A 19,232-nucleotide genomic window follows, 5' to 3' on the forward strand; every position below is an offset into this window, starting at 1 on the left:
TTGTTACTAGTTATACTTTATAAAGTAGTGAATGGTTTAATTAATCTCTTATACTGTCTTTTGTATTGCAAAGGATGATTCAATAATAAATGCATAACATTTTTGTAATTATTCTGTTTTCACTTTCATATGGTTTGACTTTACAACTATTCTCTTTCGAGACACGGCATATTATGTATTCGGCAAGGCCACGTTCAACAGAATCAATTCTATGGACGAACGAATGGTCTTTAAAGGGAAGAGATGCCATTTCACGGTAAGATCAGAGCATTGTCATCAAATGGTGAGTATAGTTTTTGCTTTTTCGAATGTTGCTGTGCCGATGACCATTTTGTGTTTGGGAGCCTTTTACTGGGCGAGTTGCTTTGTTCTGTAGGCACAAAGGGACGCAAGTAGTCTTGTGTCCGTCCCAAGCCCGGATAAATACAGAGGGTTGTGTCAGGAAGGGCATCCGACATGAAAGCTTAGCCAAAACAAACATGCGGATCAAACCTCTAAAGATGGAGGATACTGATTTGCTGTGGCGACCCCTTGAAGGTAAAAAGGAAAGGAAAAGTAGAATATGACAACACCAACGGGTCACCTTTATCCGAAATGGCGGGAACGCAATCAAATGTGATCTATAGAGTTATCCCATCTGGAACTACTTATTTACTCTGGCGGCAATGTTGTTAGCACCAATGTTGTTGAAGATATCTTAAGAATATCAATCTTTCTCTTAAGAGCGTTTCAGACAACCGCGCAGTTTTGTGACGTCAAATGTAAGCGACTCGTCATCAATCGCTAACGACAAAAAGGTAGCGACGTTTTTGTCAGAAAGGTCGACATTATAAATCCTCTTTTCTTCTGTTTTGAAGGTAAACTATTGACACGCATAATAACTATCACTTATTTTAGACACATGTCGAATATATACTGACAAATTGCTGCATTTCATGGCAAATTGGCCACGATAACCGCGATCACCCAGCAATGCCCGAGCTACAAACGCTAGCCTAGCAAGTTTCTCTGTATATTTTTTTCGACGATGGTGTGAATCAAACGCGCAGGGATGCATTGATGTTTTGATTTATACAACAGTTACACTATCGAACAACTAGGGCCTTTGGAGTAAAGGAAGAAGAGGTTTCAAACACAGTTGGCCGTGGTAGCTTCGATCTGTGAGACGCGATAGCATGGCGGCTAGATGGGACGAACACCAGGCTTATGATGAGCTTATACACTGGGAAAACCTCATCAATGAAGGCCACCGGTTACTACCGCACGACCGTAACAGGTACACCTAAAATTTGCTCTTGATATCATTTGTTTATTTTTCTGTAAAAGATCACTTAAGTTCTGTGCACGTGGATAATCATCAATGCAATTGTACAACCCTGCTAAAGTTTCCGCTCCATTATATTACTGCATTCGAGGAAGGTGTAAGGTCGGACCTTTACAACCCCTCACCGAGAAAAGCATACTGGAACAACCCTTTGATTCAGTCTAAGGAGGTACGAGTTGTGAAGTCGGAAACAGAAGAACCCAACTTCACCGACCGACGTAAATCTGACGTCAATCTATTACGACGACCCTCTGGAGGCATAAATGTGCCTGGCAAAACACAATTTACAAAATTATTATTTATGTTACTTTATTTATTCTTGAGTGTGTTAATATAGTTATTTGACATAACTTTACCAAAGATGAGATCATTTGGACTGATTATGTGAAGGGGTTGTGCTATTTTCCTGCACATTATCCTGCAATTTATTCAGTAAAATGTTTGCAATGTTTATCAACCATTCCTTTATTTATGCAAGTACAGTATTGCAAATTACGTTGGAAGCTTTGCTAGAAGTCAAAATATGTATTGTTGAACAAAACAAAAATCTCATTTGCGATCAGACATCGTTATTGTTTCCATTGATGTGGAACACTTTGAAGTTGCAGCTTGAACAATCCGAGAAGGTCTTCCCACTTTATTGCAGCATTAGTGATGTACGTATTAGACTCTAATAATTAGAGGAGGTTGAGAATTGTGTTAGAACACAGATCAACATATTGCAACCATACTGCCTTTGCAAAACCTATCTTTGCAAAATGTGTGCCGTTCTTGTTTTATCGGCTCTTTCATCTTCATCATGCAGATATGAGGAGCTGCGTTACTGGTACGACTGCTGGTGTTATGAGAAGGAGCTGAGAAATTACCATGACTCCATTGCTGCAAGGGAGGCAGCTGAATATAATCATTATTATAAGGTTCGCATTTTATTTTCCAGTGTCCTAAAATCTTGACTTTAACCATTCATTCTGCTTTTTCACAGCAGTTAATTTCAATAATGATTGGATATTGTTATTCTGTGAGTTTGTGACCTGGTTAAAACATGGTAGTATCTTGTCTTGGATCATTTAGTTCTGATTAGCTACTTTCCAATTCTTGTGGAGATTTCAACTTTCAATTGAAAGTGTTTGACCCTAAAAACATCTTATGGAAAAGTGAACATCCGGGGCCAAGCGTGGCCGTTTCAGCGTAGAGTGCGACAAATTGAAAAGTGACTTCTGTTCACGAAAGCCGAACAAATGGCTATTTATCTGGGATAATTTGCCTCTCACTGTTAAGTCATTGAGTCTGAACTGGAAAAGTTGGTTAAAAAAGCAACCAATGGATAGATAGGGAAGTTGATGATTGATAATTCATAATTGCTTTGTGTTCAACAGTGTTTTGTGTCCCTCCCCAACCCCCTGCCCTCCTCATTTCAACCCTTCAAATTAAAGGGTGTTTCGTATAACCAGATAATCCTGAGGCCAAATGACCATCGTGTGATGGCCAAACACTCTGAAATATACCCCTCTGTAGAGGAACTAGATGCAGTGCAGACAATTGTCTCACATGTGGAGTGTGCATTAAAAGCTTTTTCTGAGAAAATGGATGCTTCGAACATAGAAACAAAAGAGACCAAAAGGTATGTTATGCCAGTGATTTCTTCCCATTTGTACACCTAGTAGTACGTATCCTCTACTCTGTCATGCTCATCCTCTGCTGCTCTTTTGAAGTTTTTCCCCGTTTCATTTGTTTCAAGTGCCCATGGACAAAATCGTGTCATGTGTGGCATTATGAGGGTAGGCCTACTGGCCAAAGGACTTCTGCTCAAGGGAGACCTGAACTTGGAACTGGTGCTGCTTTGTCTCAACAAGCCAACCACCACAATGCTAAACCAAGTGGCTGAGAGTCTACTTGAACATTTAGAGGTACAACAGTAAAGGCATGGATGAACCGTTTTTAAATTATGTGTGAAATCGTCAATTGAAGGATAAATAAATTCAATTCCCTTCAGTGAGACGATGGTGGATGGAATGCTACCTATTCTAGGCCAGGATGATTAATCAAAATTAAGTAATTCTTTTAATTTTTGCTCCTCTTGATTGTTTAAACGTCAGAATGGAAGACAAATGATTAATGTTAGAATGGTGACATTGTGAAAATAGCCTGAAAGTGCCATGTTGCTTGCACAGCGAACGTGTAGCGTATGTGATTCCACCGTCCTTGAGCATGCTTTCAGCTGTTTAATGACATCTGGAGTTTATGGTAAAATTAAATACAAAAGCAAAAATGTGTTCACATTGTATGTTTAATACGAAACATGCAGCATTTAGGCTGCCCATCACTGGTGTGCATCATTTTTCCTCTGCAACAGATTGAGTCAGCCGGCTTGTACACAGTGACCCCTTGTCTAAAGGATGCAGCCATCAGAGTGGAAAGCACCAAGGCGTTGGCTCTCAGTCTCACCCTCCATCTCACGTCTCCTCAAGTTAGGGTGGAGGCTCAAGAAGAGGGTGAGTGTACACATGAGTAGTATTAACAATGATCACATTGGTGTCTACACATCCTGGTCTGTTTCACTGACATAGTAAGTCACACCTCCAATCCCTAGTTGTAAATGTTTCACATTATACATGTTGATGATAATGACTCAGTTCTTTATTAAAAAAAAATTGAATTATTAGGAAAAAACGCTGAAACACTTATGCATTAATCAAAGTCTACCCAGTGTGCTCTGGATTGATGCTGAAAATAAGCATCTGCACTCATTGCAGCAAAACTGATTACCAAAATCCACCCCAAGTTTTGGTAGGGGATCAGCAATGTGTCAGTTATTTTTGAAGTGAAGGTGATTTTTTTTGGTTTGGACTCCCCTAAAACTGAAGCCTAATACAACGAGCCTAATACTTCTTTTTTCCTTTCATCTTCCTTTCATAACTTTGCTGCTGTGAAATGTAACTGTCTCCACTGCGAGACTAATGAAGGTAAATCCATCCATCCATGAAATATTTTAGTCCTAGAACATGTCGTGAAACAGATCTGCACTTTGTAACATTTTGTGCTGCTAATTCTTGAGAGAGAGTATGTGTGTGTGGGGGGGGGGGTTACCTAAAGATCCCATATTGCAGGGGTCGGTAACCTATTTGACTGTGAGTCATAAAAGTAAAATATTTAGAAATGTTTTTCAGTGAGACCCGCACGCACGTATACACACACACACACACACGCGCGTGCGCACACAAACACACGCACACGTGGCCACTTTTCAACAAAATGTCAGAATGTATTATTTAAAATTACTTTGTGATAGTACTCACCATTAACATGAATGGTTTTCCGTTCCTCATGATTGTTAAAAATGCAGTCAAACGATCGGAATGAAGGTCAACTTGCCCACGCTGGCCCTGATCAGCTGCTCTTTCACTTGGTCATTTTCATAGTAGGCTAAAATAGCTTATATTGATATATACAACATGGGGTGCCTTCATTGTAAGGCGTATGAGGCTTTTAGGTTTTTTTTCCCCCAACTTTGGACCATTTTGGGGGGGGGGGGCAGAGAAATATGGCTGAACATGGTGAGTTGCTGACCCCTTGACTCATGTGACACATCGCTTGTCAAACCTGTTTCCAAAGTGACCAAAAAATCGAATAGTTTCTCCTTTTCCCAAGTGCAGAAATGCTGTAACCTTTAAAATAAGTAGAAACAACCTGCTGTTTTTTTAACGATACTCATTTACTCTTTGAGCTACAGTGTCTAGTAAACAAAAACTGGACTGTGTCCAAAATCTATTCTGCCATCAGTGTTGCTGCAGAGTAAAGCAGACGTGGATGTTTTTCCTGTGCTTTACCGCTAATTGACCTGGAGTTTGTCAAGCTTTTTTTAGGACGGCTGGACCTTTGACCAACTGGACATGCTGTCTCAGGATGGGGGGAAAGCAGCCCACCCGAGCCACTGAGCGAAGGGAAGGGGGATTTTGAAGCAATTTTACATCACAAACGGTTTGCCCCATGCGGGCAAAAGCATGTCAGGATGGCAATTGTATAAGTGGCCATTTCACTCAAAGATGTTCTTATGACAATTATACCTCATGTCCCTACTGCTCTGGGTGTGTGGAAGGCTGCTTCTCCCTAAGCTGCAAGACAGAATCAACCCCCTTGGTCAAACTACCTTTTCTTCTTACTCCACCTCGTCAATAGAATCGCAAACAGACAACGATCCGCCGGAAGTTCTGGACAGACAGAAATGCCTAAGTTCCTTGGCGTCCCTCCGCCACGCCAAGTGGTTCCAGGTTTGCATTCACGTCATTATTTGTACATAACGTTCAACTGTTTCTTTGAATGCCTTTGATTTTCTCTCCCTAAGGAGAGAAACAAAAAATTTTAGTGTTCGTTGTAGTCAATTATCCTCAAAATGGCGCTTTGACAGGTTGAATTGATGAGAAATAAACTGCTCCCTCATACCCAAATTACAGACGATTTGTTCCCTTGTTTTGGTTAGGTTTTTTTTTTTTTAATCACAACTCTTAGCACATCCTATCCTTACCTTTTATGTCACAGAGAATTTCTTGCATTTCTGTGCTTTGCTCTTGGTCTTTCAAATAAATTATTAAAAGAATGCAGGTGATGCATCTTAAACTCAACCACTTTGTGTTTCCAGGCCAAAGTCAATAACTTGAAGTCTGCTGTCATTGTGATCCGAGTCTTGAGGGATTTGTGTATCCGTGTTCCAACTTGGGCACCGCTTTCAGGATGGGTAAACATACTCTTTGAATACAGTGTAGTCTAATTTTCCATCTGACGCTGACATACCTGTTTCAAATTATCCAGCTTCTATCGACCTTGCTGTTCATCTGATAGGTTGAATCAGTTGCAGCAGGGAGAGATGTGAAAACGGGCAGAATTCTGTTCCTTGTGGAATAGGATTGAAGACACCTGCGTTATCTGAACTGCTAATCCTCATTAGGGTTGCAGATGTGCTGGAATATTTCTTAGCTCACAGTGTACACCCCACGTGTCAAACACAAGGCCCATGTGGCTCGCGGAGGGAAATGTTTCATGCAAATTGTCTTCACAACACTGACAGTGAGATACGACAAGATTTCATTACCATTCACCCCTTTAAAATAAAGTCAAACATAGGTGTACAAACAATTTACTTGCTTCTGATTTCAAAACATCTATCAATTTGTTGTGTAGATCCTCAGACATTCACATATTTATATAGGTTCAAAGTCATCACGGCCCTACCGGAGAGAGCAACTAATGTTGCCCGCAACAAAAATCTGTGGCACCCTTGTGGTCCACCCTGAACTGGTCACCAGATCATCGCAGAGTACCTAAAAACCGTCACCCATTCACACTCAAAATCACAACAAAGAATAACTGTTCAATTTATCTGCAGTGCAAACGGTGTTAAATCCCCTCATCATCATAAGCCGTTTCCATTCGTTACATACCGTGTAACTCAACTGTTGGGCATGCTGTGCTATTGTGGCTGGCACCAAAACGATGTGTGGTGCTCAAATTATTTTGGTCATGTACGTATGTACAATAGTAGTTGACTATTTCAGGACCTTTGCGGATTTTGACCACACAGTGTATATAACATTTGAATCAAATAAAACTACTACCTTACTTTTTAAACAGCTAATTGATTACTTTAAAAATTCCCTTTGTTGCCATGGGTAAGAAAATGTTAACCACTACTACTACTACTAATAATAATAATAATACATTTAATTTATAAGCACCTTTCAAAACTCTCAAGGACACTTTACAGTCACAGGATACGCTTTTTCTACGGGCTAGCTGTGATACTCCTTGTCAAATTCAGTTTTGAAGTTGAGCTTAAATTTTAAGTGTTGGTCTTTGCTTTGAGGTTTTCATTGTGGTTCACTTGTCTCTTCCTGGACAGCCTCTTGAATTACTTGCAGAAAAGGCCATCCGTACATCTGAGAGGCCACTGGGCCCAGGCGAGGCATTCTGTAGGGTTCTTGAGTGCCTTGCCTCTGGAATCTTATTGGCTGGTAGGCTTTAAATATTTCTTTGTGATGTTGTAATAATGAAATTGGCAATGCTAATTTGACTGTAATTGTCCGTAGATGGTCCTGGAATTAAAGATCCCTGTGAGAAGGAACCCATTGACGTCCTTGGAAGTCTTAGCATGCAACAGCGTGAAGACACAACTCAGAGTGCTCAGGTAAAAATAGTTTTCGTACAAAGCAAGAGTACCATGGGATGTCCCACTCCGATCATGTGATCTTAAATCGGGCCCAATCATGTGATCGGAGTGCCGATAAAGCGCTCGTCAGACCTCTGGCAATGTTTTTATCTCCCACGGGAGGGCAGCATTTGCCTTTTTGTACAGCCACTTGCACCTCATATTACTCAAGACCCTTATGACTTGGGAATTAACTCTTTTTCTTCTGATGAAAGAAGAGAGTTGAAAGTTTCTTACACTGCATTGAATGTCTATGTAGTCCTGAAACTCAATATTCTGTGGGTCCTGGAATTTGAATAAAAATGACAAACACCCTGGCACTGGAGTGGACATGTTTTTGCACGTCTGGCAGTGATTGAGTTATTAATACTATTCTAGAATTTTAAAGGTCTCAAAAGGACCAAATAATTCAGAACTATAAACTCGGTGGTGCATGGGCGTTCTATTTTACATGTGCTTTGTAGACTTGGAGAAAGCATTCCACCGTACCCGTTAGGGAGTTCTGTGAGGGGTGTTTTGGGAGTATTGAGCACTGAACGCCCAGATACAGGCTGGTTTGGTTTGCATTGCTGATGACCAGTCAGATTTTTTTTCCAGTGAAGGTTGGACTCCGCCGTGCCTGTCCTTTATCCCTGATTCTGTTGATAATGTTTATGGACTGTATTTCCCGGTGAAACCGATGCATTGGGGGTTCAAACTTGGTGGCCTCAGTCTTACGTTCTTGATTTTTGCAAAGGTTGCAACTCTGACTGCAGCAGTTTTCAGCCGAGTATGAAGTGGTTGGGGTAAAAATCATTACCTCCAAATCTGAAATAATGGTCCTCAGTTGGAAAAGGTTGCAGTGCCCTGTACAGCTCGGGTTGAGGTCTTTCAAGTGAAGAAGTTTAAATATGTTTGGGGTCTTGTTCACGAGTGAGGTCAGCATAGAGCAGGAGATCGTAGGTCCCACCCCCAGTTCGTGACGTCACGCCAAGACGTCTTGCCTTGCTCGAGAATCAATACAATGGCTTCAGATTCGGAAAAGATGTTTTCTTGTTACTCATCCAGTTATAAATATGATTCAAATCAGATTCAGAATCAGAATCAGAATAGTTCTGAAGAGGAAAGCATACATGTTTGCAATCGATTAAAGAAAAATGTGGTGACAAACTCTTTAGTACTCACATTACCCAAAAAAGGCAGAAGATGGCTACAAAGCTCCGTGGAAATTGTCTCCTGGGAAGTTTTGTCAGCGAACATCAAATACACTGTAGAAGTCTTGGCACAACACACAACGATTTACCATCGCATTATTTATGTTTTCCTTCTAATTGCGCCATCAACACCAAGTTTTCAGACCAAACAAAGTACCGCAAAATGCATTGAGGTGATGCAAGGTATGTAATGTATGTATGTAGGGTGAGGACTCGTCACCAACTCAAAAACAAGACTTCCGGAATATTCACCGCGAGTCTTAACACGTAAAATATAGCTATATGCGGTGGAATCTTTGTAAAATACGCTCAGTAGAAGTCATTTGAAGCTATTTTACAAATTATGGACACAACTTGTCCGGAGATGTCGGTTGTCCTTTAAATGACAGGTCGACCCATGTTCTTACCTTCACATGTGGTCAGTCACAAGCTGTGGGGCGCCACCAAAAGGAGGAGATCCCGGATGCACACGGCCGAAATGAGTTTTTTTATTTTTATTTTATGACCCAAGGATCCCACGGGAAGAGATGGAAGAAATAGCTGGGGAAAGGGAAATCTGGGCATTCCTGTGAAAGCTGACCCCGGCAGAAAATTGATGAATGGGTCCATGGATGATGTATTTGGATGGGTGGTGCTGCATAGGACTTAGGATATAGACAATTTTTGAATTGACTTCCCCTTTGATGCATTGCCGAGAGAGGTTTGTGGGTCGGTAATGGCTGATACAACCAATGACTGAGACGAAAAATGGTCAGGATTTCTCTAACTCATACTCTTTATTTTTTCTTTCTGTAGTTGGCATTAAGACTGTGTGCCTTTGGAATGATGTACAAAGTTTTGGGGATTGAAGCAAAACCTGGTAGGCCATGGAAAGTACAAGGTGCCAGCCAAAACATCTTCAAATGTATTTTGCCTTGTTTTAAACCTAATCACAATTTTCTTGTTAATTTCATGTTTGTTAATGATTGTTTTTCTGCTCACATAGGCCCGTCTGTGCAGTCTACGTCTGCTAAAAGATCCTACACCAAAATGGCAACGGGAAAGGATGCGTCCTCATTAAATAACAAACAGAGGAAGTTCCTCAAATTCCAGAAGCGTTTTCCTTGGAAATCATGTAATCCATAAACCACTGTTCATGCACTTGAAAAAAGAAACCCATCAGAGATTATTTCAAAATGTTTTCAAATCAAAATAAAAAATAAGCAAAGTTCCAAGTGGGTTACTGACAAAAATCTGTAATTCCTCTAGTGACAGATGATCTGACCATGAACCCCGTGATGCGCCTGCACCAGTACCGGCCAGGTCTGGAATATCGCCTCATCTCTCAGACAGGTCCTATCCATGAGCCAGTATTTGCCATGGCTGTAGATGTAAATGGGAAAACCATTGAGGCGACTGGGCCATCAAAACGAGTGGCCAAGCTTAATGTGGCCACCAAGGCAAGTTTCTTTTCGTGTTAACAATGTAATGCCAGCTCTCAGTACCTAAACTGGTTAACTTTCATAGGTCCTGCAAGAACTCGGTCTTCCAACAAGTACAGAATCCAAGCCTGAGTCCAAAACCAATGATGGCCAAGAAGGAACAAGTGCTTCCAGCACACCAGATAATGTATGTTGGATCTCTGCCTCTCCAGTAATTTTTTTTAATACTGTATTCTGTTCACTTCAATGACTCAAATGAAATGCACTGTGCTGTTTGTCTGGTATAAACAGGGTACTCAGGGTCCTATCTTGACCAAGAATGGGAAGAACCCGATCATGGAGTTGAATGAGAGAAGACACGGTCTCAAGTATGAATTATCTGACGAGACGGGGGGCTCTCATGAGAAGTGCTTTGTCATGGAGGTGATCTGACAGCGTGTAGGACACAATGCACAATAATGCTTAAAAAGTCAACGCAAGGCCATTACACCTGTTCCTGTTTGACAGGTGGAAATCGATGGACAAAAGTTCAAAGGGAGGGGCTCAAATAAGAGGGAGGCAAAGGCCTACGCTGCCCTCGCCGCTCTGGAGAAGCTGTTCCCAGAAACATCTCTCAAGCCCAAGAGAACAAAAAATCTGATGTACACGGATATGGTAAATTGCACCAAGTACAGAAGAATGGAGCACAAATTGAATTTGCCTTTGGGCATAATTTGTTCCAGCATTTCCAAAGTACATACAAATGTTGTTATATGTATATTAATGAGGAGTGATAACACTCCATTATGTTTTACTTTAGAAATACATTGGATGTTGACCTAATTCATTATTACAGTTTTTGTCACACGACATCAAATATTTTGGAAATCTGTTTCGTTTGGTGTCAGTGGCCACTTGGGGGCGATGTAAAATGGATAAAGGAAATCCCATTTGAGCAGTAACAGTCCTTGTCTCTTTGCAGCAGTGGGGATTAATAGTGCTCATTTTCGGGTGCTCTAAAACACACACACACACACACACACACACACACACACACACGTGTGTGTGTGTGTGTGTCATTTCAGAATAGGAGCAGAAGAAATTAAACTCAAACCATGACCGAATAAGTCAAATACAGTAAAGTCTCGTTATATCGATATCGGTTATATCGATAGTACTGTTTATTACGATGCTATTTCTATGAACGCAAGGAGAAAATTTACATGCCGCAGGATCGGATATATCGATAGTCCGGTTATATCGATATTTTTTCCGACTCCCGAGAATATCGATATAACGAGACTTTACTGTAATAATAATAGACATCTTGAATAATGGTTGGTTTTTATTTTAACAGCACATCCCAGGCTTCGGTACTATTCGTGGGATTCCTTCAGATTCTGGAGCTCCTGACTGGGGCCGAGGCAGAGGTCGAGGGAGAGGCAGGGGAAGAGGCTATTCTTCAGGACCCGTTTATAACAAGGGTGAGGAACTCAATGCTCTCCCTTTTCAATTACTCAGCACAGCTAATGTGCGAGGTGACTGATGTTAAATATATTTCCTTTATTTTAAAAGCTAACTGTAGTTATGGGAGCAACTCCAGTAAAGGCTATCGTAAGTATATCCCAACCTTTTAATTTTGTGTTTTGTACCACTGAAGGTGACATTCTCATCTCATGCTGTGCTAATGGGTCAATTACGCCGCTCTGTCAAATTTAAGAAAACACAAAACACTAACAAACACGGGTGTCCATGTCTCCACACAAAACAATGAAGTGTGCAACTGTCAACAAGTTCCTCCGTGGAATCTTAAATTATGACTGCTTTAATTGTTTTCGCATTGGCCCTGTTTGATTCAAAGCACACACTCAATTGATCAAATATGCTCCAGCGTTCATCAATAGCATACGCACATAAGCGAACAAACCACGCCGTTGGAAAAATAGCACCACAGTTCTTATAACTAAATCACGTCTTGTTTCAACACATACATACAAGTCAATGTAGCAATGTATTTGCGCGTCTGGCTGCCGCTGCTCACTCGCAGAAAAACATCCTGTGATTGTGAAGTGTCCTTGAGAGTTTTGAAAGGCGCTTATGAATGAAATGTATTATTTGAAACACCCTTTAATCTTCAACGCTTCCCTTTCTTCCAGATAAAATGTACAGCAACAATGGAGCCAAGACCACAGTTGCCACCAATGCCACACCCATAGCCACCGTTACTGCAGGCATCACAGAAGGCAATACCGGCTACGGCACATTTTACCCAGAGACAAGCGCCACCACTTTCTCCTCCCCACCCGTCTCCAGCACCAATACCAGCACAAGCACAGCGACAAGTTACAAGTCAGTGCCCGGGCCTGCTGACCAACAGAGTCCTTATAGTTATGGCTACGGCGATGAAAAGAAGAAGATGCTGACTCAAGGTCAGACGGAGGGTTCCGTACAGGGAGGCAACTATTCCATGTACAGCACTGCTTACCCCAGCTCAGTTGTGGGGACCCAAGGATATGATAATTATGGTCAGTACCAAGGCTACCGATAGCTGTCTTTAGTCAATATTTAGTCATTGAACACCCTGCTGTAATGCCATGTTAGTGATTTGGTCCAAGGTGCTAATTTGATCTCCTTCCACAGGTTGGTCAAACCAGTCGAGTTGGAGCACCCAACAGGCCTATGGTTCCTACCAGACCTACACAGGACAAAACCAGACCTCATATCCTGGAAACAGTGGCACAAATTATTAGTCATGCTCTTGTGATGCTTTCCTTGGCTCATGAGGCCACCATATTCTGAGTGTTCACCCTTCATTAAGATCCCGGCACACCACATGTGAAGAGAAAAAGTCTTTAAATGTCTCTCATCTTGAAATGTTGTTTGTTTTTGTCACAGCAAATCATTTTATGCATTAGATCTTGTTCCCCAAAGTGTTTTTAAATATACTGTATAGATTACCTGTTGTGTATGCCTTTGTCATAGTTTTGAGTTAAAGCTGTATTATAAATACGCTTGTTCAGCATGCTTGTCCATCTGAGGCTTTATTTACTGTCAGAAACTGTACTCACTGAATAAGTAACTTTTATTTTCGAGCAAAGCCCATACTTTTGGCCCGTCGGTCGTCTGGCTTTGAGGTATGTTGAGTTTTCACCTTTACTATGAGAAAACAGCCCAGCCTTGTATTTTTGTTTGAAAAGGCCAAGCAGAACACCATTGGAATTGCTTCACAGCAATTAAGACAGGTGCCCTGTGCACACTGCAATGCATGCTAACGTGTCGCAATAAGTTACATGAGGTCATGTCGTCTTCATGTCCAGGCCTGTTAGTAAAAACTTGTGAGAAGAGCGAGATTCTAAAGTCCACGAGGAAAACAAAAATACGAACATCCTCAATTGCAGTATAGAGTCATTACATGACAATTGTTAAGGTGGAGTTGACCTATTTTGAAGTTGGGAAAATACACGTTTTCGAGCATATGATTAGTGTTGGGTGTGTGCGTGCGTGCATATAGTGGCTTGAAAAAGTATTCATACCCGACTAACGTTCCCACATTTTGTCACATTCTGACCACAAACATGTATTTTATTGGCATTTTATGTGAAAGACCAACACAAAGTGGTTCACAATTGTGCAGTAGAAGGGAAATTATACATGACTTTCAAATTTTAAACAAATAAAAAACTGAAAAATGTGGCTCCCCTGTGTCATGTATATATATATATATATATATATATTCACCTCTGGTAGGTGACCCGAGCTAAAAATGGGGGACAGACACCACCCATGAGGGGTGAGGCAAGGATTTTTTTAATATATATGTATGTGTATGTATATATGTATATATATGTGTGTATGTATACATGTATACATGTATATATATATTTATATATATGAATAGTAATGTATTTGTATATATCAATAGTAATGTATATATGAATATATGTATGTGTATATATATATACATATATATATGTATATATATAATATATTTATATATATATATATATATATATATATATGAATATATGTATGTGTATATATATACATATATATTTATATGTATATGTACATATATGTATGTATATATATGCCTGTATGTGTATATACATTACAGGAGTTTCTGAAAAACTACAAAGAGTCCTTTGGCAACATAATATCCCTACTTATTTCAAACCGATAAACACTAAGGCAAAAATTAGTGCATTCAAAAGATAGGCTACCAAATGAAAAACAAAGTTTATTTAATAATAATAATAATAATAATACATTTAATTTACAAGCGCCTTTCTGAACACTCAAGGACACTTTACAACAAAGACAACACACAAAACAGTAAAATCATGCATAAAACAATAAATAATAAAACAGCATAATAAATTAGACCATGTAAGCAAGTTTAAACAGGTGGGTTTTCAGATGAGATTTGAAAGTAGGAAGGGAGTCAATGTTGCGGATGTTGGGTGGAAGTGAGTTACAGAGTTTAATACATTGTAAGAATGAAAATTGTAAAGAGCGGTATATTGGGGAGACTAAACAAATTCTCAAAAAAAGGCTTATTTTTTGATGTCTTGTATAATAACATTTTAAAGTTCAAAAGTGGCCATTTTGCTAGAATGCAATTCCTGTTTCCACAGTGTATGAGCGATGTGGAGCGCTAGTGCTGGGTGCAACATTTTCCCCAAAATAATCTCCCATTCTTCCAGGTAAAAAAGAACAAAGCAATTTGAGAAATGAGCCTTGTCCAACTCCTTAAAGATCACCGGCTGCAGCTCATAAATGTGGCTTTAAAATAATACCTCATCAGCTTTTCCCATATAACAACCAGGAAACAGCAATGTGATCCAAGCATACAATTTGGGCATTTGTGTCACCCATTTCTCTCCATTAAAGTCATGAAAATATTTTTCCTCCCTCTGTTCCCCCACAAAGTAGGACCCCCAGGGAGAAAAAAACATTCCAGGTGCTGTGGCCTATTGTCTATCAGTATTTAAGCCCGAATTGCTCAATGACATGCAGGGACATGTCTAGACAGCCCTGTTCTTTGTTGTTACCTTGTTTTGTGTTTATAAATACGTTCACATGGCCACTTCTGTGGAAAGTCCTCTTTGTCCGAGTTCTGTTCCTCATCTCACAACTAAGGCAAAAATGAAGAAGTACATATAGTGAAGTGGAAATTGTGCTATCTGGATAGACTTGTAATGATCATTTAAATCACAAGGTCTAGGTCAGTCTGCACTCTGCAGTCAACGTGTGAGCAATGGTCATGCCCCTGTGGCGTGGCTAAGCTGATAAAAAGGTGGAGCAGCAAGAGATCTGTGGAGGACAAAGGGTCCCGTCCTGAGGTTTCCACGCTTATCAGCGGTGAGTGATTTGATCCGCTTCCTTACTTGACACGCTCCTCGCATGCGAGTTTAAGCTTACATCGGACAATGTGCTTGATGTGACTTTCTAACCCCATTTGCTTCAAAACATGTCAAATGCTGATGAGTTGAAGTATGTCAAGTTTGCGCTACGAGCAATCACAAGTCACCATGAGGAAGAACAGTTCATACATTTTTGCAGGCGGAGCAGGGGGGTTCAGGAAGAGTAGGCGTGACCCGTAAGCTTGAGAAAGTGCTCTGTCAGACCTTTCTTTTTCCTGTTTTGAGTTCAATTGTTTGTGCATGTGTTCATGTTTCAATTACAGCTTGGTCACTCTTTGATTAAGCGTGCTGCTCAAGGATGATCTGATTCTATTTTTCTTTTTAATATTTAGAAGATGGCACTGATTCTGGTGGCCTTTGTGCTTGCTGCAATTCAAGCAGCCAACTGCGATTCCACGACCTTCCAAGACCTGAGTGGGGTTAATGGTAGGTATTGTCTCGCGTGTCACAGACAATGTTTAGTTCTTAATAAAAAGAATGTAAAAAAGTTCTTAAGACTTTTGTTTACCCTGCCAGCCAACAGGACCTCCATTAAGTTCCTGGCATTGGGTGACTGGGGAGGTGTGCCTTACCATCCTTATAGGACTGTGGTACAAAAGGCAACTGCTCATGAGATGAATAAAGTGGCAGAGCAGATGGGAGCTGATTTTGTTTTGGCCCTTGGTGATAACTTCTACTTCAAAGGTGTGGACACAGTGGATTCTCGGAGATTTAAGGTCAGCCCAAGAGACATCTAATACTCTGACAACTGCTTATGGTATTTGAAAAGGGTCTGATTGGTTGTCATCTGAAAAAAAAAACAGGACACTTTCGAGGATGTGTACACAGGAAAACCCCTCAATATACCCTGGTATGTTCTAGCTGGCAATCACGACCATGCAGGAAATGTCAAAGCCCAGATTGAATATTCAAAGAAATCAACAAGATGGTAAGAAAAAAGATCTGTCTCAAAGCTACAAATGTTCAGTCAGTTAACTTTTAAGGCTCAATAATCCTTTGTGAATATGCATATGTTGATCGATGTAAAGGTTTCTTTAGCCGTCGTACTGAAGATTGTAAAGAGCAATACATTGGGGTGACTAAACACATTCTCTAAAAAAGACTATCAACATCGCAGGGATAATACTAGTGGGCCTCAATCTGCAGTACATATGCACCTCAAAGCTAGCAACCACTCATTTGACAACAGTGAAGTTAAAATCTTAGCGAAAGAAAATAGATGGTTTTAAAGGGGAGCAAAAGAAGCTATTTTCATAAAACAGCAAAACCCTTCACTAAATCGCCATGGTGGTGTGAGGTTTAATTTGCATCATGCTTACAACACACTTCTGGGACCGTTACTACATAGGCTTAGTTATGTTGATGAGGTGATACCAGAGCAAATGGGGTAATAAGGCCAGTCGTAGACCATAGTCAGTCAGGACAATAGAAGTAATCAGTGTAGCCTCAACAAATGGTCCTCTGTCCCCCCAACTGTCGTGCAGGGACCTATCACACACACACACACACACACACACACACACACACACACACACACACACACACACACACACACACACACGCACACACACATATATATATATATATACAGCCATTGTAGCAAATAATGTTTCAGTAGAGTGATAATGATTCGAAACTCCAGTAGAGTGTCCAACTGAGGTGCAAGACATGTAAAATTTGTGCAACTCAAATGTTCCATCCCGTGGCACATAAAGTGCCTGCCACCTGGATCATTGGTGTTTATCAAATATTTTATTCGTCATCAGGGAAATATACTTTCATTTAGCCCTCTGTCTGATGATTACATAGACTTGAAATGTCTACGAGAAGAAAATCTATAATGGTGAGAAAACATGTGGAAAACTTGTGTTTGTGGTGAACTTAACCGACTTGTTGGACTGTTTGTGCCAGATTTACGTGTCACCCCCTTTTACATGTACACTGGAAACTAAGCTGACCGTAGCCACTGCTGCTCAGTTGGAAACATCACCTCGTCATAATACTGTTACTGTAACACAGATGTAATACTTTTGAAGTTTAGTTTCAAGTTAACGTCCTTCATGCCTCAGCCCATTTGTTCATTCTCAAAAACAAATTGGTCCTTGAGCACAAAGGTTTGCCCACTCCTGGTTTAAGACCTGTCCTAAGTGGTTTTACTCTATGAAGAGAAAGGTGGTTGCTGATCGTTAGCATCGCTCTTTTTCTTGTTTATTAGGAACTTCCCTTCGTATTACTATGAGCTGGACTTCCGCATCCCAAACACAGACAAGACGCTGACCATCATCATGCTTGACACTGTGATGCTGTGTGGGAACTCTCTTGATTTTGTGAATGAGAAGCTCAAAGGCCCCTTAAATGCAGCAGAGGCAAACCGTCAGTTGACATGGTTGGAGAAAAGGATGTCTCAATCCAAGGCCAATTTTCTCCTGGTGGCCGGTCACTACCCGGTGTGGTCAGTGTCTGAACACGGGCCCACAGATTGTCTCTTGCAGGGCGTTCGCCCCCTGCTGCTCAAATACAACGCCACCGCCTACCTCTGCGGCCATGACCACAATCTGCAGGTAACTCCTGTCAAATGGTTTGAAATGACACGCTTCATCTCAAACCCATAACCTCCATTGCAGTACATTGAGGAGTCTGCGGTGGGCTACGTAGTGAGCGGCGCTGGAAACTTCCTGGACCCGGATACCCGCCACTGGAACCATGTCCCGAAAGGTTCTGTCAAGTTTTTCACTGGCAAGGCGTCCACGCTCGGTGGCTTTGTTCATGCAGAAGTCACACAGAACAAGATGATCCTCACCTTCTACCAGGCTAAAGGCACTTCTCTTTATCGCACGGTGCTCTCACCAAGGAATGGCATCTAGATGACAAAGGAGCTTCACCTTTGCATCACATTTTTATCGGCGATCTTGCTCTGAAGTTTTAAGAGGAACCTCACAATGATCTTAAAGGACAACCGACGCCTCCGGACAAGTTGTGTCCCTAATTTGTAAAATTACTTCAAATGACTTCTACTTAGCGTATTTTACAAAGATTCCACCGCATATAGCTATATTTTACGTTTTAAGACTTGCGCTGAATATTCAGGAAGTCTTGTTTTTGAGTTGATGACGATGCCTACCGTGACGTCACGTCTGGAACGCCCCTGACTGAGAGAGCGACACACAATGCATTTTTGGCTACTTTGTTTGGTCTGAAAACTTCGTGTTGATCCGTGTTGATGTCATGATCTGGTTGGCGACCAACGGGTGGCACTGACGACCCCGCCTGTACAGGTGCTGGTCGTCCCGATCAGTGGCGTTCTGCCACGTTCAGATTGGCGATCAACGGATAGCGCTGTCAGCCCTGCCTGCTACCTCACAGGTGCTGGTCGTTCCCAATCAGTGACACTCAAAAGGAATCCCGGCACGACCATTCGCGGTTGGGTCATTGTTGTATGCTTTGTATGCAATTGTATGCTGTGCATGTGTTTGTTTAACCTTGGCGGACTTTTACTCTTGGTTTTCTTTTGATACTTTGTATTTTTTCTGTTCAGATGATTTTGATGTTTTAGATTTTGTTCCTGCTGACTTTCTTTTAATACAATTTGTCAAACACAACCTCCTGCTCCCTCCTGCCTGCTTTTTGGTATCCGCAACCTCCATCACCACCTTGCAAAACGTGACAGTTGATGGCAAAATTCGAAGGAAAACA

At 41.1% G+C, this 19,232-nt stretch overlaps 2 protein-coding genes across 8 annotated transcripts; both read left to right on the forward strand.

The window, feature by feature from the left end:
• Positions 1 to 754: 754 nt before the first annotated feature.
• Positions 755 to 13,809, forward strand: LOC148892569 (spermatid perinuclear RNA-binding protein-like). Of its 6 annotated transcripts, none has more exons than XM_089005583.1 (20): positions 755 to 857; positions 1,101 to 1,276; positions 2,130 to 2,241; positions 2,758 to 2,945; positions 3,063 to 3,231; positions 3,678 to 3,816; positions 5,501 to 5,592; positions 5,961 to 6,056; positions 7,218 to 7,329; positions 7,405 to 7,502; positions 9,512 to 9,620; positions 9,702 to 9,830; positions 9,965 to 10,155; positions 10,223 to 10,324; positions 10,429 to 10,560; positions 10,645 to 10,791; positions 11,474 to 11,600; positions 11,692 to 11,730; positions 12,273 to 12,641; positions 12,757 to 13,809. In XM_089005583.1, exons 2-20 carry the CDS (start codon positions 1,176 to 1,178, stop codon positions 12,864 to 12,866), a joined length of 2,562 nt encoding a protein of 853 aa, XP_088861709.1. In that variant the 5' UTR covers positions 755 to 857; positions 1,101 to 1,175; the 3' UTR covers positions 12,867 to 13,809. The 6 variants fall into 6 exon arrangements, with proteins under 6 accessions (XP_088861709.1, XP_088861710.1, XP_088861706.1 ...); XM_089005584.1 differs by having other exon boundaries at positions 9,512 to 9,596; XM_089005580.1 differs by having other exon boundaries at positions 9,512 to 9,830.
• Positions 13,810 to 15,307: 1,498 nt separating this feature from the next.
• acp5a (acid phosphatase 5, tartrate resistant a) lies at positions 15,308 to 19,138 on the forward strand. Of its 2 annotated transcripts, none has more exons than XM_089006551.1 (6): positions 15,308 to 15,477; positions 15,872 to 15,965; positions 16,056 to 16,255; positions 16,343 to 16,467; positions 17,755 to 18,100; positions 18,164 to 19,138. In XM_089006551.1, the coding sequence occupies exons 2-6, from the start codon at positions 15,875 to 15,877 to the stop codon at positions 18,401 to 18,403; spliced, it is 1,002 nt and encodes a 333-aa protein (XP_088862677.1). In that variant the 5' UTR covers positions 15,308 to 15,477; positions 15,872 to 15,874; the 3' UTR covers positions 18,404 to 19,138. The 2 variants fall into 2 exon arrangements, with proteins under 2 accessions (XP_088862677.1, XP_088862678.1); XM_089006552.1 differs by lacking the exon at positions 15,308 to 15,477 and adding an exon at positions 15,491 to 15,715.
• The last annotated feature ends 94 nt before the right edge of the window (positions 19,139 to 19,232 follow it).

This window comes from Hippocampus bargibanti, linkage group LG10, assembly GCF_051943395.1.
Source record: "Hippocampus bargibanti isolate YZ-2025 linkage group LG10, ASM5194339v1, whole genome shotgun sequence".
Lineage (NCBI taxonomy): Eukaryota > Metazoa > Chordata > Actinopteri > Syngnathiformes > Syngnathidae > Hippocampus > Hippocampus bargibanti.

Coding starts and splice junctions, on each gene's coding strand:
- LOC148892569 (XM_089005580.1), top strand. CDS start 1,176: ATGGCGGCTAGATGGGACGAACACCAGGCTTATGATGAGCTTATACAC. Junction 10,156..10,222: donor AGCTTAATGTGGCCACCAAG/GCAAGTTTCTTT, acceptor TAACTTTCATAG/GTCCTGCAAGAACTCGGTCT. Junction 10,561..10,644: donor AGAAGTGCTTTGTCATGGAG/GTGATCTGACAG, acceptor CCTGTTTGACAG/GTGGAAATCGATGGACAAAA.
- acp5a (XM_089006551.1), top strand. CDS start 15,875: ATGGCACTGATTCTGGTGGCCTTTGTGCTTGCTGCAATTCAAGCAGCC. Junction 16,256..16,342: donor TGGATTCTCGGAGATTTAAG/GTCAGCCCAAGA, acceptor AAAAAAAAACAG/GACACTTTCGAGGATGTGTA. Junction 18,101..18,163: donor GCCATGACCACAATCTGCAG/GTAACTCCTGTC, acceptor CCTCCATTGCAG/TACATTGAGGAGTCTGCGGT.